This window comes from Acanthopagrus latus, chromosome 6 (genome assembly GCF_904848185.1).
Source record: "Acanthopagrus latus isolate v.2019 chromosome 6, fAcaLat1.1, whole genome shotgun sequence".
NCBI lineage: Eukaryota > Metazoa > Chordata > Actinopteri > Spariformes > Sparidae > Acanthopagrus > Acanthopagrus latus.
The window spans coordinates 21637291-21656665 of NC_051044.1; the positions used below are offsets into that span (position 1 = coordinate 21637291).

Below are 19375 nucleotides of genomic sequence, written 5' to 3' on the forward strand. Positions count from 1 at the left end.
TTGTCACACTTGATAGTGTCAAGAGAAACTTACTTTTGATGAAACCAGAAATCTTTTTTTCACTATTTCCATATATCTTTAATTTCTCCTTGATCTTAGTGTAATGGAGCAAAATACTAATCATGATAAGCCCTCTTATCTGTAGAGGAGATCTTTGGTTTGGTCTGTAGCTCTTTGCCTACCTCTGACAGAAGAGCTCTACTTTTTTTTTTTTCTTAAAACTTGCAATCACTGTTTGTGGCCAGCAGAGAGCAGCACTCCCTCTAACTGTAGGGAAATGAATCACACACACTTGTATACCCACTGACATGCCTGTGTTGGACATATAACTCATGGGTGTCCAAACCTTCTTCCCTTTGGAGGGCCAAAACAGAAATTTAATGGTGGATAATGGGCCAATGGCAGACATATGGAAGTCCACTTCAGCCAGTTCAAGAAACTGATGACTGATGAGAACTCAGCCTTGATGGGGGAAAGTTCCTATAATAAAACATAATTATGAGATAAATGTTGACTCTTTATTATGTCACAATTATGACTTTAAATCTCGGCTTTATCTCATGACTTCAACTATTTAGTTCATAATTATGATTTAGATTCAAGATTCAAGAAGACTTTATTTATCCCGAGGGAAATTGTCTTGCAACAGTAGTAAAACAAAGTGAGAAAGGAATACAAAAGTAACAAATAATGGTAAAGTAATAAATAAACTAGTTACTAAGTACACAGAATGCAATCCAAATCCAATTTTTACATTAACAGAATATTTTTTTCCACCAAGCTTAGTTCTTCTTTTTTAATCTTTAACTAAATCAGCATCCATTAAAAATGACTTGATTATCGAAAGATAATTGTGTTAAAGTGCATTTTAACTTGTAAGGAAATAAAACAGCATAAAAAAATATTGTATCAATATTGTATCAAAAAGAACCATGACATATCAATGTTGATAGAGTAAAAAAGAAAAATACAGAAGCAATTCCCAAGCCCTCATCTGAGGATCATAGCTGCTATTTATCAAGGATACCTTAAAGGGATAGTTCGTGTTTTTGCCTTGTTTTAGGTGCTTAAATTTCGTTGTTCTCTGGACTCGTTTCACTGCAGTACAAAGCTGAGCATCTGGGCTGGAGCGGCTCTCTACTTCTCCAAACTGAGGCTGCGCTGATCAGTGATTATGGTAGGGGACAGATCAACTATAGATATGTACTTTATATGACCCCACTTCAAAAAACACGAACCATCTCTTTAAGTGCTAGGATCAAAGTGATGGCAATAGCATACAAGTGTATAAACGTTTTTTCCCCGCTACACTTTCCGACACTATGACGCTATGAGTTATCTTCATCCGCAAGCTTGTCCAAGGCACAAGAAAAGAGGAAGTAGACTTGTTTGAAAGGAACACATGCAACTAAATCTACACACTGGAGTCGTGCTCTCAGTCCAACAACTTCCTGGCCAACAAGATCTACGACTGTGTTAGTGTTTGTCAGTCTGACCGAAACATTATCACAAACTCAGAGACACGTGTAACAACTCTTTTTATTGTTGTGAGCACCAAAACAGTATATAAAAAAAAATAGTACATAGTACTGAAAATACGAATAATCACTTCAAGTTGTGAGAAGACACAGTACATATTCTGTAAAAGTGTTGCATGCTAAGATATGATGAGTTTAACAAGAGCAAAGTGTCCTTGGGTCACATTTCGGCATCTATGGCTCTGACTTGAAACATTAACAATATACAGTGAGCTTCTAAACCATGAGAAGAGAGAAAGCATTTAATGTATGAAACACCATTCAAAAGAAGGTGCGTTTCCTGTTCTTTAGCTGGCTGAACAGTTGTGAAACAGAGTAAGAATACTGCGGTCTAATGACCTGCAAATGTAAATCAAAAAAAGCCTTATTTTCCAATAATGACATTTCTGTAGCCCTTGACATGACACAGCTTGCTGCTGTTGAAGTCGACCACCAGCTTTCTCAGGCCAGAGTGGGTGGGAGTGAAGTAAATTTTCACCTTGGCATCTTCTCCAGGGCCCACTGAGGAGGTCAGACTGTGGAAAAAAAATATTTAAATATCATATCTGTAACTAGAAGGACAGTAAACCAACTCCCCTGATTGCATAAATATTTAAACAAGTTTGTGACAGCTCTGACTATTTAGGGAGACAATGCAGACGGAGCTGTTTGAACTGCTCAGCAGAAGAGTGGAACGCACCAGAGCTCTGGACTAAGACAAACACTGACCATAAAATCATGGGAGTGCAAACACGTCTGCTTATGTAAGATAACTGATTGGCCTCTCCTTACTTAACTCACCGACATAAATCAAATATATTCATAAAGCTGAGCAATAACGAGGCACCTCACTGGCATTTAATCAGATGCATTCTGTCAAAATCTCCTGTCTACACCGGTGCTGCAGTTTCTTTTATCCGTCGGGCTGCTGTCCTGACTAAACACTGGCACATCCAGCCAGACATCTGGACGCTGCACCAAGACCAGTGCAACTAATCATTACAAAATACAGCGCGTATCTCAGAGTTTGGAAATCAGCTGGAGAAGAAACATCTCCGTGACATACAAATTATGTTTTGTACAGAAAAGAAGCCAAAAGAAGCCGATTAACTTGTTAAAGTCAGAACGGGCCGTGTCGCTAGGCTAGTCTGTTACTCTGTGCTTTCATATAAATGGAATGTTACTTCTTTATTTGGAGATTTTTTTTTTTTTTTTTAAATGATTAACCAAAAATGTTTCAGTTGTTTCCAACTCATGACGGCTCAGCTGGTGCTTTGTGCGTAACGAGAGAATAACAGCTTCCAGGGACTCATCCAACCTCTCAGAGATGACGTGTCCACCCGTCAGGTTGGCCCCCTCGATGCTGAAGCAGCATTCCTCCAGCGGCTCTGGCAGAGGGTTCTGCATGGTGATCTCTGCAGCCAGCTTCCGATTCTCCTTCGGCTCACCCAGGATCTGCAGAGCACAGCCACCGCTTGGTGTCATTTGACGACAGTCTCACAATAAATACACATGTGCTTGTGCCAAATAGTAAATACTGTAGGCTCCTGAAGATCAAATATCATGCTTGCTATAATATGTTAAGCTGCTTGCTGAGAGAAGTGAAGCTGTCACAACCTTACAGAAGTCCTGACAGCTTGTTTAAAGGAACAGTTTCTGAATATGGGCTGTGTACAGTTCTCTGTGGATTGAGTGTTTCCATACTGTCACAGACTTTTTATGGCACTCCGACCTGCTTTACTATTAAAAAAGATCTCATTTTCTAAAATATGGGACCATTCCTGAAAATCCATGTCAAATGATCCTAAAGCACCTATCTCAGTCTAGCCCGAAGTACATTCAAAGCTGTCATTTAACCATTTGAAGTACAGACGTGTGTTTTGGGCTCCTCTGAAAGGTTACAGTGAATGGAAGTGCTTCTGCTAGTGATCTAGGAGTATTTGCTATTTTGTCACCATTTATGCATTAAAAGCTGTTTTACTGAACAAAATATGTGACTGTAATGGATCCATTACAGTAATGGATCTATCTATTTGGTTTTAATGAAGAACCTTCATTGGTGAGTTGGCTAGCTTGTTTGTTTATTTGGTGATTGTACATGGCTGATATGGTTTTATCTTCAAAATGGTTTGCATGAACCCAATCACAAGAATCTAAGCTTTCTAATGACATATGGCATGACTTAACATTTAAAATGAGGCCTTTGCCTATGTGCTTTGCTTTGCTGTGGTTTGGAAGGATTATCATTTAATATCATGATTAGTTTTTCATTATATTTCTAATCACTCTTCAAGACTTGTGTTGAATTTGAATTTACATCTAATTTGACTTTTTTCGCCATCATCAGTGGTAAGTTAATAGCCACATACTCTCTTTTTCTCTTCTTCTTTTCAAAGTCGATACTGTTGTTGCAGGTCACTGTACTGTACTCACTCTGATTTTGATTTCTGGATTGTCCAGCACAATGTTCCTCAGTGCCAGCTTTGGCTGTCCGCCGGAGTAGTCCATTAACAGAGCTGCCAGGCGGATTAAGTTTTCCTCAGTGATCAGGCCACCATACTTAGAGTAGTTCAGCCTTAGTGGAACTCGCCTTTCTGGAGGAACCCACACAGTGTATTTAATAATACTCACAGTGAAAAGTGTGAAAAGCATCTACACGCAACAACACAGCATGACGACTCGGCTCACCTGCTCCTGGGGAGAGTTCAACATTGAGCAGGTCTTTAAAGCCACAGTTCTCTCCCACGTTGCCGTTGTAGGACACGGCGCAGGATCCAAACACCAGACGGCACTTCTTCTGGCTCTGAGTGTTGTTGGTAACCACGGCGAACACATCGAAGTCGCAGCCCTTCCTCATGTCTGAACCGACCTTGATAGTGAGGTGTAGGCCTTGATCCTGCTGCTGCTGGAGCAGCTTGTTTTGGTGGTTGGCCTTCTCGAAAGTAGCCCGCTCCTCATCCGAGCCTGGCGATTTGTGGAAGCAACAAAATCACACACACTTCAGTCAAGTGCAGAACAATTCACAAGACAAATTTCCCACTATACTAAAGCAGCGTACATCTGACCTTCTTAAACAAAGGAAGGGATTTTATTTACATTAAGATAAACAACAGTCCTGATAGGGTCTGTAAAAATGTACACAGCAAATGACCTTGATGTGACCTGCTGGTAAGTAGATGAAGTTCATATATACAAGTTGCAGCTCAACTCAAGGGATGTTTAGTTAGGTCTGTCTACCTTCAGGGTACTTGTAGAGATGAGTGATGTCCTCTCTGGCATCACTGCCCACACTCTTTGTGCTGATCTTCTGGCCCACCGTTGAAGTGTGGGTGACTTTGGATTGGCTGCCATCCGCTTTCTTCATGAAGTAGTCGACATCAGCGTTGACCTCAGCAAAGACGAATGGGGCATCGTACTTGAACGTGAGCTCACCCTCCTTGATGGCCCGGACGGGGACCGGCCCACAGCAGTATACTCCTTAGATAAGGGGACAATGTGGAGACAAAGTTGATCAAACCAGCCAAATTGGTGAGGAATTGGCTTGTTTAAAAATGCTCTCATTGGAGCCTTCAGTGCAGCTTATTCACTACCGTGGCTCTTCTCCTGAGGTGTCGGGTCACTGGCCTGCCAGCCATTAAAATCAGGGGAATTAAGGTCAGGCCTGGTCATCCAGTTCTCCACCCAGCAGTGATAATTCCTACAGATGCGATACACACCAACATCACATCACGCACTTTCTGTTTTGGCACATGTCACAAACAGGACTATCAAAACTGCAGTAAACCTGTTGACTATTGAACTTATTGCATATGCTTTACATCTGTGGATCCAAATATCATTTGATGGCCATGATGTTGTCGGGATATGTATAGCACAAAGAAATCAAAGACATACTTGTGGGTAAACTTGTGTTTATATTGATGTTACACTTTGTTGTTGCTAATACCTGAAAGCCTTTCTATTGGCTAACTTCCTCATATGATTAATGGGAAGGCCAGTCAAGTCTGGATCCTTCCTTCATTCCAGGAAGACTCTAAACAGTCAGGTTCTTCTCTTTTTCCCATTGCATTGATCTTATACAAGCCTCCTCCTACTGACATACATAAAACATATGAGCACTTACCAGATCATTTCTCTGGATTTCATGAGAGTTCCCTTTTCATCGATGTATTGTTCGATCACCAGGTTGCTGTTGGTGTCGTGGGCTGAGTTGAAGTTAGTGACCACTCTGCAGGGAATGCCGAGGGCTCTGGAAACTAAAAGGGGATAAAAGCAGCTTACGTGAATATTGCAATACTAAGGGGGGGGGGGGGCAAAATTGATACCGTCATGTCAGTGTTATGTTGTTGTGCATGTGGGACGAATCAAATGTGTTTCCTAGTGATAAGCTACCAGGCTCTGTTTAGTCCTATCTTACCTGAACAGGCCACTGCAGCAAACACCCAGCACTGCCCGTAGCGAACAGGCAGGCAGTCTTGTCTGTCCCAGCTGCGCAGGATCTCCACACTGCCCCTCCAGAGCAGAGGGCTGACACCTCCGCTGTAGTCATTTGTCCATCTTCCCAGCAACACCCCTTTGTCATCATTACAATTCACCTAGCAGGCAAAGGAAAGGAGTGTTTTTTGGACATAAAAAAACCCAAGTTAAACCCATCTATGCCCATCTCACCCATCTGAAGTAGATGGAGACAGCAGAAGTGACTCACCATGGCACTCAGCACTCTGGAAACATACGTGGGAATTCCCCTCTTTGAGCAGTCTTTGCCGGGAAATTTCAAACATTTAGGATTCACATCCAGAATCTTCAGACAGATATCCAGGATTCCACTTTCAAACTGTACAGAGAAGCAATTATTACTGCTGATTAACTGTTCAGTGACAGAAGTAACAAAGTGGGAAAAAGTGAGAGCAAAGGTTGGGCGTCCAACAGGTGCGAACACGCAGCCTTTTAGATATCCCACTGTGCCATGCTGTAAACCCCCCTCAGCTGCAAAAGTAATGAACTGTTAACGTCAGGCTAATTCCAACTGTATCAGATGTCATAGAAGAGGCTGGAACAACAACAACACCCTCTCACTTTATCAGACACAGGCTGTTCACTGTCAAATATTAGCAATGTGCAGTTGTGCAAAGCTTCATATTTCACTGGATAAGCGGACATCTTCTTATTTATCAGAATAAGTGTGTTAAACTCTGACACAATGGTTGACTAGAGTATGTGAGTGAGACAAAGTGTCAGTGTTGGTGTTGGTACCTGGCCAAAGTTCCAGGGAGTCGGTACGGGATACTTGGAGCTGCCTCGAAAGATGATTCCATCCTGAGATAAGACATACTCTTCCAGACTCCGCTCATCGTCCATATACACTCTATCTCCTGTTGCCCAGATACATAACAATACAATCAATGTCATAATGCATGTGGAACTTGACGGGTATAGTGTTGGTTTTAATTGCTTGGAAACTAGAAAAACATCCTGCAGTGGACGAAGTTCAGTCACAGCACTTTAACATAATTTTAAACTTTGACTTAACTTAATAGAAAAGTTTGTCTCTTCGGGATATTCACTTTTTCTGTTCAACCTTAAGCTACAGCCTAGTTTAGCATGAAGACTTGAAACAGCTTCAGACACCTGTAAGTTCACTACTCAACATTTTATATCTCATTTCCAAGCAACCTCATGGTGACTTAAAGAAGGAAAAAACAACCTGTGTGTAATATGTTGCCAGCAAGTCTGCAAGTGAATACCAGCCAAGAAATAGCTTGACAGATGTTTACAGTTTATTTTTTGTTTGCATTAAACTACAGTATATTTAACACGTTTATTAACAGGTTTTAGAGGTGCTGGTGGGCAGACTGCTATCTTCAGACAGCATCAGGCTGTTTCCTTGTTTCCAAACCTGAAGCTAACCTGAAGCTTGGCTGCTTTCTGTAACTTTCTACTTACCAGAAGGATATGAAATCCACATGAAAACAATAATAACTTTCCCAAAACTGTTGCTTAGAAAATCCTAACCCAAAATAATTACTGAAGCAAAACTTCTACCGTTCCCCCTACGGTATATGAATATCACATATAACTGAAGAAGGCCATTGTAATACAAAACTAGAGTTCTGACTTTTTTCCACAATTTTGACAATTGAGAAACACATTATTGCAAACATTTGTTTTTACAGTGGCCCTAATCCTCCTCAGTGAGTATCTCTTATCTTAAACCCACTGTGAAATTAAATCTGATCTTCAAGGCGCTTAGTAGCCTCAGATTGCAACACAAGATACACTCCCTGACAGTTTGATGTATGGTCTGTTTACCCACCTGGACACCAAGGGTTAAAGAGCAGGATGAAATCAATCCGCCCCGACTGCCCCAGGGTCAAGGTGTAGCGGCCTATAGGTGCGTCGGGGGGAGAGCAGATGGAGAGGGTTACAGTGTTCCCGGGGGGGCTGGTGACAGCAGCGCTCCAGCGGGAAGTGTCAATGACGGCGGACAGACCAAAGGAGGCCCTGGTGCCATTCTCCTCAGAGGGCTGAGGACCTGCATGTTACAGTAAAAGTGGTTAGTGACTACATGTGGGCGACAGCCAAGAGATTTTTGGTGAAATGTTTGTGTCTGGGGAGGGGAAAGGGTTCGTTTTCATCAAACCATTTTCCCATCCATGCCTAAATTTAGTACAAACATCTCTGGAATCTGCTTTCATGCATGGTCAGTGTAACTGTGTAATGGCTCCTAATTGCAACCAAAACTGAATGGGACTTAACGCGACTTCAGCTCTTGTTTGATTTAATAACTTGTTTTCGCCACAGTCCAACGACTAAATTCCTTTGTATCTTCCACTCAGTACAGCCAACTAAACCAAGGGCAGACTTTTTAACCACTTCCTTCTCAGCGGGTGGGATTAACTTTCATGCTCCAATCCATCTAAATATACTTGACTTTCAATGGTTGATAAGTTATCTATGATTATACACATGCTTTCCTGTTGGCAAGCAACATTTCCTATTCAAACAGTTGAATACGAGAGCAAGTAACAGCTGTCTTATCATTCTCTATATGAGAAGTTTATCCAAATATGAACTGAGGAGAAAAGATAGATACATTTTCAGTAGTTTTCATATGTATTGTGAAGGCAAATACATGAGTACACCGTATCTGCCGCTACCAAGAATAATAGTTCAGGCCATTTCCAGCAGCAGAACAATAAGGGAGTAGCTGGGGCTAACGGTGGAAAAACTAACAGAAGATGTTGCTACTGTAACTTTGCTCAATGGGAGAGCCAAATACTTCCTTTTCCTTTACTGCTACTTTCCGCTTTCATCTTTGAAATCACAATAGGTGGCAAGAAAACAGCGGCAGTAGAAAAACACGGTGAGTTCAGATGTGAGCTTAACTTCCTAAATGGGAAGAGCAACCACAATGTTTTTCCTTCATTGTAGGATCATAATGACAACATTTTTCATGCTGTGAAAGCTTCATTCATGTACCTGTGTTTTGAGGTAGGACCTTAAAGTAATATTTTTAGGCTAATATCCCGATACCGATAATTTGCCCAGCCCTTTCTGGTACAGAGTAAATTACTATTTTGCTAAGAGAAAATTAGCTTAAATATTCTGTGTGTATGATGTCATAGGTAAAGAGGTAAATTAGGGAGTAGCACCTGTTTCTACAACGCAGTCAAGAGAGCTGAGTCCTGGTTGGTAGTTTCCTGAGCGGAGGTACAGACTGATGGTGAATGTTTGGCCTCTCCTCACGATCAGGCGGTCTGCACCGTTAAGATCAGTATGATGGTCCAAGTTGTTGAACTCACACTCCAGGTTCCAGCGTTCGATGTCAAGAGCTTGAAAAAAAAAAAACACAGAATAACTTAAAGGAAACCTTTTATGTTTTTTGAAAATATTTTCTCCTTTCCTTTAGTGTGTTGTAAAGTTTCTTAAAAAAAGCCTTCTTAAAAGTTAAGAGGGTCAAAGACCACACCAACAGGAGCTCCTCTCTCCCACAGCAAACGCTGCTCCTGCAATGCCACATCAGTAGTTCTGCCTTTAATTCTGTGACTTTGTGACATCACACTACATCACTGGGTCACACATTTGCACAAAGTACGCCTAGCGGCTAGCTTGGCAAATAAGAACTGTTTTAGCACAGCTGCTCAGTTGTTGTCAGTGCTACTGGCTCAGGCATGTGTGACCTGACAAATCAAAGTCTGTGAACCTATTCTAGTAGTGGTAAATAAAATGATGAACCTGAGAAAAATTGTGTTGCTTGTTTTCAAAGGGTCGATACATATTTTCCTTTCTCTTGAAGAATTCTCGTATTCTTCTACAACAGATGCATAAAATGCTGCATAGCAACTGAGACATAATCTAGTATAGTCATTACAATGTGTGGAACATGCATATGTTTCTAGCCCACCAGACATATATGTGGTTCCTATTTCAATTTAATAGGACTATAATGTAGAGGTTTACAGACCTGTTAAAATGCCACAACATAGTCTTGATGAAGTGCCAGTTGTAAAATGTACAGCTGTGTATAGGATGAGGGATATTTAATAAAACCTACAGAGTCCAGTTATTACAAATGACTCTTTTTATTGGCAGACTTGTGGGAAATTAGCAGGAAAACATTGGTTAACTAGAGACTGGATTTCTTTGTGTTGTGACTCTGAAGGCGGTTTAATGTTTTCTAAAAAAGTGTTTTTTCCTATAGCTAGTTTTAACAAACTGACCTTCATAATGAATTAATGTTCCTGGGGGATTTTTTTAAAAAACTGAAAAAGGTCACATGTTTGTAACTGTTTACTATTTGATCATCAAAGCAAATCTTGTGGACCGGAAAAAAAAATGTGCAGTGCAGATCACTCAGTCATTTATGGTAAGGTCAGTTTGTTTGACAGGACTCTCTGTATGGATTTAACAAGAGGTAAACACAGACAGAAAGTCACTCCCTGAGAAGTGTGCAAACACACAACCGCTCCTTCTCTCCAGGGGTTGTGACTAAGTGGATCCCACCCTCTGACTTCCTGTTTGTCGGAAGCGTTTGAGTCCCCATATATAATGCGTCCATGGTCCTCCTGTTGCCTCAGCACTGTCTGGGCTGCTCCGTGACATGCCAGGAGGTTAACCTCTCCCAATATATATGGTGGGTGGTGTCAAGGCTGGGCTAGACTTGAGCAAACAAAGACTGAGCTACAAAAGCCTCCTGCTGTTTTACATGGCTCCCATGGGGGATCATTCCTCAGCCTTTCTCTGATGTTTTACTGATCTTGACCTTAGTTCACTCCCTAATTGAAGACATATTAGTATGAATAATTGGGGCAAATGCCTTAGAGATGACAGCGCTACCTACCTATCCGGATTGTGAGGGCTTTGTTTTTTATCCTGTGCATACAATCCAGTCTCTTAGCTCACATTTGATCCATGTAAATATCATATAAATATAATCATCGCATTGGAGCTCAGATGCTTTTCCAATTAAAAAAATAAAAATAAAAATTGAGGAACCATCTGGAGTTAGAAAGTGATATCTCACTTGGGTCCAGAGAGTTTTATTGTACTTGTACCTCAGGGCAAGGGGGCCCAATAAAGAGATCTTTGACTTACAGAATGTGAAAACCATTATATAATAACACATGAACGTCTGTGGCCCAAAACCATCAGGAACAACACACGAATGGTGCAAAAGGGAAACTGATGTCATCCTTTCTGCTGTGATTTTAGGGTCTTCTTGTGGCTAGGCAATTGTTAGAAAAAAGAAAACTCATTTTGATACGCTCCCAAGCCGCAGAGCAACAGCATGTGGCGCTTGAGGGGAAGCAGTCGCGGTTCAGCAGATGGCACGCATGTGTGGGGTAAAGCCAATCTCACTACACTGTAACTTGCATTTAATGCTTTAGAGTTGCATAACTCGTAGCAGCACAGTGCTCTAATATGAAATGTATGGGCAGAGATTCCTCAGCATTGACCCCGACCCGTACTGTAAACGCCCACGCTTTGCTCCAACTCAACCACCCATGACCCGCAGCACAGAGGAGCTCTCTCAGTAAGCAAAGCGGCACTGGGTCCAGAATAAGCCTTATAAGGAAATTAAAATAAAACCTAGCTGGGTCATAGCTGGTACAGTAAACACTATTCAAATCCCGAAAAAATAAATATACAAGTGCCGTCAGTAGTGAGACTTGCAGGTAACACCCATGCTGACTGGAGAGATCCATCACAGACACTTTCAATTTGAAGTGAAAGCTCTGTGACCGTCTAACAGATACAGTTTATTCTGCATGCAAATTCTGCAGTGATTCAATTTTTGGAGACTCTTTTTTAGGAATCGACTAATGTGTTTTTTCACATACAGATACTCATAGTTAGTAACTGATAGAATGTACCTCGGTACAATTTGGGGCCTCTTGTACTTTTATTCTTGTATTCCCATTCTCTGCTACTTTATACTTCAACCTCACTACATTTTGGAAGCAAATATTCTCCTTTCTACTTCACATTTATGTGATAGCTTTATTTGTAGGTACTGCGCAGATCCAGATTGTGGATACTTTATTATTATTTGGTGTCAAAGACAAAGTAGCACATCCTTGACAACACTGATTCCAATTACAGCTGTCATGACACTACACACTACAATAACTATATTATTGTGATATCTATTAAGACAATTTAAGGGTGAAATATGTGCACTAGCATATACAACTAGCTAATGACAGCAGCAGTTTCTCTGGTCATATGCTGCCCACATTTCTTTAGAGTTTGGAATTCGACAGGTGGCCAGTTCTTACATATTCACATACTGCATCTTTAAATAAAAGTGACAGTGGTCAGATGTATCTTTAACTTTGTTCTTTATGTGTTTTGTCTGCTTTTCTGCAAAAGAGTTACTCAAAATATGAATGCAGGGAAGTGGAGAGAGAGTCTGCAGCCATAACAGCACAAAAGCGGACAAAAAGCACAATTACTCTGAATGCATTTTTCTGTTTTATGGCAGCTGAGAGGAGAATTACTGCCACCTGTTACAACAAAAGCCAGAACAGAAAGAAATGGAACTTAATGAAGGGGTGCTCGATGCTGATAATCAGCCAGGCTGATAATCAGTCGATCCCTGTTGTGTGTGGCACATAGTCCCTCCAGTAAACATTTCACTAACATGTGACTATGAAGAATGAATTCACCACAGGGCAAGGTAACTTCTGTCATGGCTTCAAACTAGTTCCAGTTCACATGTTTTCTGTCAAATACACACCCAGCAGGAACAAGTGCATACCTTCTGTACCATAAAATGTGTGCTCCAGCCCTCCTCCATATATTTTTGTTATGCTACATATTTTGCTTACACACACACACACACACACGTTCACAACAATTTCAACCTTCCCTGAGCAAAGCATTATCTACTTTCTTGTTAGGACACTTTTAAATGTCTCTACAAAAATAGTTGCTTAAAGCGTAACTATTTGTAGGGTGTGTGTGTGTGTGTGTGTGTGTGTGTGTGTGTGTGTGTGTGTGCGCGCGCGCGCGCGCGCTCTATAAAGATAGCAGCAGTTAACCGGTGGAGACTTCAGCTGCTCTCTGCAGCTATTATGAGAGTTAAGGTCCCAGGGCAACAATCGTCTGCTCAGACATGAGGGTGAAACATTCTTTTTTTTTCAGAGGCGGGGGTCCTCAGATCTCTGATGAGCGTGTGCCTGACAGAGTTAACTCCTGCAGCACTGACAGCAGCCAGTACTTGGTGGGTGATGATGTGTGCAGGATGTGATAACTTTCCATTTGTCCACTTCTCAGACCTCATGTCTACAACATGCAGTGTCCAAGACTAAGTGCAAGTTTGCCCTCCTCAGTAAGTTATTGAAGTTTTTAGCACAAACACCCATATAAACAGATCATGTATTTTTTTAAAAATAATGTAGCTTTTAACCACTCTATCAAATTGCAAACAGTTCAAAATAAAGTACTCATGTCAGAACTTACCTTGAGCCATGACTTCTTCTGTGGCCTTTGACTGTGCTGTGCTCTCTGTGTGACTCCTGCTCAGAGGGAAGGCTTGTGTCCCCCCTCGTTGTTACCTCGCTCCTATTTGTAGTCCTCCTCGTGCCGGACCAGGCGGCGTGACGGTGGGCGTGACGCGTAACCCTCCCCTTGACGGAACGCACCCTCTCCCGCGCGTGCACGAGTATGTCGAGATGCAGCCGCCGCACATCCTCCAGCGAACTGTGACTCATGGACGATTGCCTGGTAAGTGTAGTCAAGCCATGGCGTAGTTTCCAGAGAATAACGTGGATGGACACCATTGAGCAACGAGCCAGCGGAACATGGCAAAGGTAGGTAAATAAATAAATAAATAAATAAATAAATAAATAAATAAATAAATAAATAAATAAAGTCTGCATCCAGAAACTGTTGTTTAGATAAAACAACACATGAAGCTAATATGTTAGCATGGGTGGGTGATGAAGACACAAGCAAGTTAACAGGTTATATACAGTTTTACAATGCAGTATTGTTGGCTTCAGAAGTGTAAGGGGACACTGACGTGCACTGAAGTATTGTTAAATTATTGTGTCAATCAGTGACGTTTGCAGTAAATTGAATAAATGCTACAAAGAAGGTGTTGTCTGTGTATTGACAGCCTCCAACATCAGAGCTGCAGTCCTGTTCCCATAAAGTGCCTGTAAGTCCGCTGCTGAAAACAGTTCCTAACTGCTGCTGTCTGCTACAGTCAGCAGCAGCTGATGCTGGAAATCATAGAAACATGTAGAAAGAAAAAAAACAGCCTTAATCCTAAATGAAACAGTTCAACCAAAAACAAAAATTCAGTCACTATCCACTGTCAGGGTTGGGAACAGTTATTAATTAGGCTACCTGTTCAGTAGTTGTTAAAGTGATATAAGTATCTCAATATTAAAGTAATATGACTTGATTGTTGTCCATTATATTTGGATAACCTTGACACCAAACATGCAAATAAAGGTTGAGAGGAGAGAAATATCAATGACTTTTATTTGATAATTATAGTATTCACTCACTTGTGCATGGCTGCGAACTAGTATGTCATTCTTTAAGTCATAACCGTAATCCCTATTTAGTTTTCTGTAACTTCACTGGTGGACAGTTACCTTTTTTTGTTAATTACATTATATGTATTCCATTATATGTATTCCGTTACTCCCCAAGCCCGCTCACCCCTGTGTGTAGTGAGTGTAGAGTCACTTCACAAAACATTTCTGGTGCTTCGCAGCAAAACAGCGTTGTAGCTTTGTAGTAAACAACTGAAGTGACTGTGGGACTATTTAAATACGTAAAACAAACAGTGTAAAACTAACATGAAATGGCTCCATACAACTCATTCTGCGCAAATCCAAGTCTCGAGAAATCCTGAGATTCCAATTAGTTTGAAAATCTTTATTAACATCTTTCTAAAGATGAAATCTGTAGTGTAGCTGCTAGTGACAAGCTTGACTGAACATAGAGGGTGTAAATGCTGTTTTTTCAAATTAATTTGGAATCTCATGGCTTCTGAAGATGAGCTGTATGAAGCCCCTTAGGGAATTTTCTGGGGGTTTTTTTGTTTTGTTTTTTTACATTTTAAAGGGATAGTTCGTGTTTTTTGAAGTGGGGTCATGTAAAGTGCATATCTATAGTCGATCTGTTCCCTGCCGTAATCACCGATCAGCGTAGCCTCAGTTTGGAGAAGTAGAGAGCAACTGGGCTTTCATGAGCGGCGAAATACTTTATATGACCCCGCTTCAAAAAACACAAACTATCCCTTTAAAACAAGTTCCCCTCTACTTAAGTTGTTTATCAAAATGCTGCAATGCTTTTTTTGCTGTGAAACTCCAGAAAGGTTTTGTGAACTTAAGCACATCACCCAACTTTCCATCTGCACGAGGGTGAGAAGATAATGACGGATCTTTCATTTTTGGGTGAACTTTTTAAAAATTGATTAAATTTATTTTTCATGTCATCTATCAAACCCAGATGCCTTACAGACAGTAAGATACTGTAACTTCTGCATGCCCTGTGTAAACAAGCCCCATTTTGGGCTGCATAAGAGTCAATGTGCCGCCGAGAAAATTTGCACTGATACACGATGATGTCAGAAGAGAGGCATGCACTTCCAAAAGTGAACAAAAGTACAAATTGTACTACAGAGCTCAACATAAACTTTAACATTTCTGTAAAACAGGGACCATTAATGCATCAAAAATACTGAAAAAAGAAAATAGCCAATAGTGAATTTTGCAATCATAGAGTATGGAGCCAGTCATATGGTTTAAAGCACTCTGGGCAGGCTAGTATTAAGTACAGACATGAGTCTTGGCTACAGACTGGGGTATTACATCAGCAATCCAGTGATTAACAGAGCTCTGTCCAAACCCACACAGTGGGAATGAATGAGTGCCTTTGCCGGGGCAGGTTCGGCTGCTTCGGGGAAACTGTGGCATCTATCACCTGAGCTCACTCCAGATTAAACTAAAAATGTGTGGATGTTATAAAGAGAAAAAAAAAGGGGGGGGAGTCAGATTGAAAATTTAAATTACAGCAAGAGAACAAAGTAAAAATCTGACAAAATAGGAAAACAGAAGAGTATTTATTGAAAAAAAATCCCCTTAAAATAGGGAGAGGAGGTGTTTCTCTTCAGGCAGCTGATGTTACACCAACAGTGATACATACAGAACAAATGTCCTAAATGGCAGCTGTGTTTGTCCAGGTCCTGATTTCACAAGTGTTTTTGCGTAGTAATAGTGCTAAAGAAATTTCCATAAAATAGTGAAAAGGGAAGTTTCCATTTTACAGAGATCATGACATTTGCCCTTGAGTGTCATAAAGTATTAGGAAATCAGCATTAGATTTCGTATTGAATACTCTTGCTCATTGTTAAACTGAATATCTGATTAAGCATATTACAGCTTGACCTCTTCATTTTATTCTCTTACCTTTTGCCCCCCGGCTTTTTGTTTTCATTCAATCAGGAAAAATGACTACCAGGAGCTAACGGATATATACAGGTTATACCTGTGTTATATGGCAGATTCTCAACCTATGTGACTATTTGGCAAATTCAAATTAAAGACAGATCGTTGCCTCTGACTGTAAGCATGGTGGTTAAGTTTATTGTGATGCAAGTAAAAACACAAGACAAAAGCCAACAGAAGAGATTCATCATCACTGCAAATATTCTGTATTCCAAATAGAAAATTACAGAAGTCAATATTCATACAAGTAGCACATTAGTTTATACAAAAACTGTTAATTCAAAGAAAAGACAGAGTGGATGTGTTTTATCTTCAGAGGAAACAAGTAAGACACTTAAGTTGTAATTACATTTGATAAATCTGTACAAAAGGCAACACATTTAGGACAAAAATTATGGTTCATTCTACCTGGGTAATTCATCACAAGATTTTATTAAACACAGCCTGGAGGCATATGGTCTGCACATTTGATCTCACCAGGATTATTTAGTCAAAGAATGTGACAAAATAATCCAGGTGAGATCAAATGTGCAGACCGTAGCAACTCTACAGTCCTTTGTATGAGCTATGAAAACTAGACTGATTTACAGCACACTATGCCAAATATGCATTTCAGAATGTATCACTGTTTAAGTTCAAAATACAGTACATATATAGACATTTTTCTGCACTACTGTATTAGTGGTGAGATGTAGATTTATTTACAGAGTGGTAATGGATTACATCAACAGCTGATATAAAAGGTTGCCAATTTAAATAGTTTAATCTTCAACGCTGACACCGATAGATGGCTCTTGTCTTTTCTTGGGCTGCCACCAAATCTGTAGGAAAAAAGGTTCAATCATTAACTTTTTAACTCCTTTCCAATGTGGCACATTTTATTATTCGCATACATATAATAACTATTACAACATGATACACACCTTGTACCATATTACACAGGTCAAACCTCCGTGGACTTTCCAACCTAAGCAAGTAAAACAGAGGATACAGAAAAAAACTTTGATGAAAGGAGGGCAGAGACAGTGATGACTGAATTTGTGGGTAATTTACTTCCAGACACTTACTAACTTAGCTTTACTAATGTTTTTGACCTTATGAACAGTTATTCACTTAGTGGTTTCAAGCTTTGTACTGTACCTTGCCACAGGACACATCTTTGGCCTGGTGTTGTGGTTTGGGTTTGGGCTTGGGTGCAACGGGTGGTGGGTTTTTTTCTGGGGATTCTGCCAACGCATTTGGCTTGTGGGAGACTGCACAGGGTTCAGCTCCGTGAGCAGGCGCTGCCTCCTTCACGGTGATTGTAGAGGCACAGAGCGAGGAGGTGTCCTCCGCCTCTCCCCCGATGGCAGAGTGGTAGCTGTGACCGGAACTGCTGAAGCCACTCACACTCTCTCCTGACGACTCGGAGCTGTCCACTGGAACGAAGAGAAGACTTGATTACGTATGTGATCGATGGATGGATTGGAGAAATGTCTTTACTTTGTTAACTAAAGCCAAGGTCCAAACACTGTATCAGCAAACACAAACAACTCTACACAAATAATAATAATAATAATAATAATGCATTTTATTTAAAGGGGCCTTACATAGCACTCAAGGGCTCATGGACAAATCAATAAACAATATATCAGGAAACATTTTTAGGAAAGAAAAGTAAATAAAAAATAAATAGGTGATGCAAATTACGTAGTGCAATAATAGAATAGGTGAGAGTGTGATTGTATGATTAGTCAGATATCAAGTAGGCCACTTGGAATAGGTGTGTTTTCAGGTGGGATTTAAAGGTGGAGACACTGTTAGAAGTGCGAATGTCTGGTAGGAGAGAGTTCCAAAGGCTGGGGCTTTCAGCCAGTCTACCCCCAGTAGTATTGCATCTAACTAGTCCATTTTCAATAAATCGTAAGCAACATTATCATCATACATATCATGCAGTTGTTTCATTTTACACACTTAACTCACATAATAAGTTCTGACTCCCGCTCTCGTGGTCCAAGTCGTCCTCCTCCAGAGCTCCAGGAGGAGACACATACCCTCCAAGCCCCCCCGAAACTACTCTCCGCTTTGGCCCACACATGTATCCCACAGGGGACAGGGAGCCCCTTCCCGAGGATGAGGAGGAGGACGCGCTGCTACCCGAACCAACAGATTTTGGCCGCCCCCCAGGAATGCCGTCCTGTGAGCCATGTGAAGTCGCAGAGGACAGCACCTTGCTCTCTGCAGAGAGAAGGTGAGATTCAGTTTGATGAGAGAGAGTGTCAGAAGACCAAAATGACTACAATACTCCAAGTAAGTAATAAATAACCATATGTGTTTTACCTCTTCCCATCAGTACATAGTTGACCGCTCTGTCACTGATAGCTGCATCACTGGGCTGGATGTCCATGAAAGGCTTGTTTCCAATACCCATGAACACTCTCTCCTGCATACGGACCTCTACAAAATACACACATGAAATCATTAGCTTGGAAATATTTCAAATGTAACGATCGGGGGTTGCGATCTTTTGTCCTATTGAAACAAAATCAGAAAAGTGAGGTTGTTATTGATCATACAAGTTTCAGCCAACATAGGCCATAATAGGCTTTTATCATTGAGTCTGTATCACATTAAAGAAGAATTTTGTTATGTTTTTGACCTGGGCCCTGCATCTTTTGGTTTGTTGTATAAATTACTAATGGGTAAAAAAAAAAATGTGTTGGAATGGGTCCATTGAATTCCCTCAGCCAGCAGCTGGGCTGTAATGGCTGCAATGTAATTACTTTGGGCAACACCACCTGTCAAAGTATGTCCCCTGAAAGTGTCTGTTTGTACTACTGACATGCTCACGTTGTCATTCTCAGTGTCTGACAACATTATGGAATGGATCCCAACAGTGATATAACTTCT

At 40.8% G+C, this 19375-nt stretch overlaps 2 protein-coding genes across 3 annotated transcripts in view; both read right to left on the reverse strand.

Moving 5' to 3' along the window:
- Positions 1–1521: 1521 nt before the first annotated feature.
- Positions 1522–13615, reverse strand: tgm2b (transglutaminase 2b). The gene is made up of 13 exons (XM_037102606.1): positions 13482–13615; positions 9170–9349; positions 7831–8049; positions 6771–6889; positions 6223–6351; positions 5935–6112; positions 5641–5773; positions 5108–5214; positions 4755–4994; positions 4206–4481; positions 3951–4111; positions 2836–2972; positions 1522–2053 (listed from the first exon to the last, which is right to left on the reverse strand). The coding sequence occupies exons 1-13, from the start codon at positions 13489–13491 to the stop codon at positions 1903–1905; spliced, it is 2040 nt and encodes a 679-aa protein (XP_036958501.1). The 5' UTR covers positions 13492–13615; the 3' UTR covers positions 1522–1902.
- Positions 13616–16598: 2983 nt separating this feature from the next.
- quo (quattro) overlaps positions 16599–19375 on the reverse strand; it is a 30950-nt gene continuing 28173 nt past the window's right edge. For both annotated transcript variants that reach the window (XM_037102252.1, XM_037102251.1), the window contains 5 exons: positions 18806–18922; positions 18449–18703; positions 17627–17904; positions 17410–17453; positions 16599–17307 (listed from right to left, as the gene is read on the reverse strand). In XM_037102252.1, the coding sequence (XP_036958147.1) occupies positions 17430–17453; positions 17627–17904; positions 18449–18703; positions 18806–18922 (674 nt within the window). In that variant the 3' untranslated portion in view covers positions 16599–17307; positions 17410–17429. The remainder of the gene's footprint in view (positions 17308–17409; positions 17454–17626; positions 17905–18448; positions 18704–18805; positions 18923–19375) is intronic.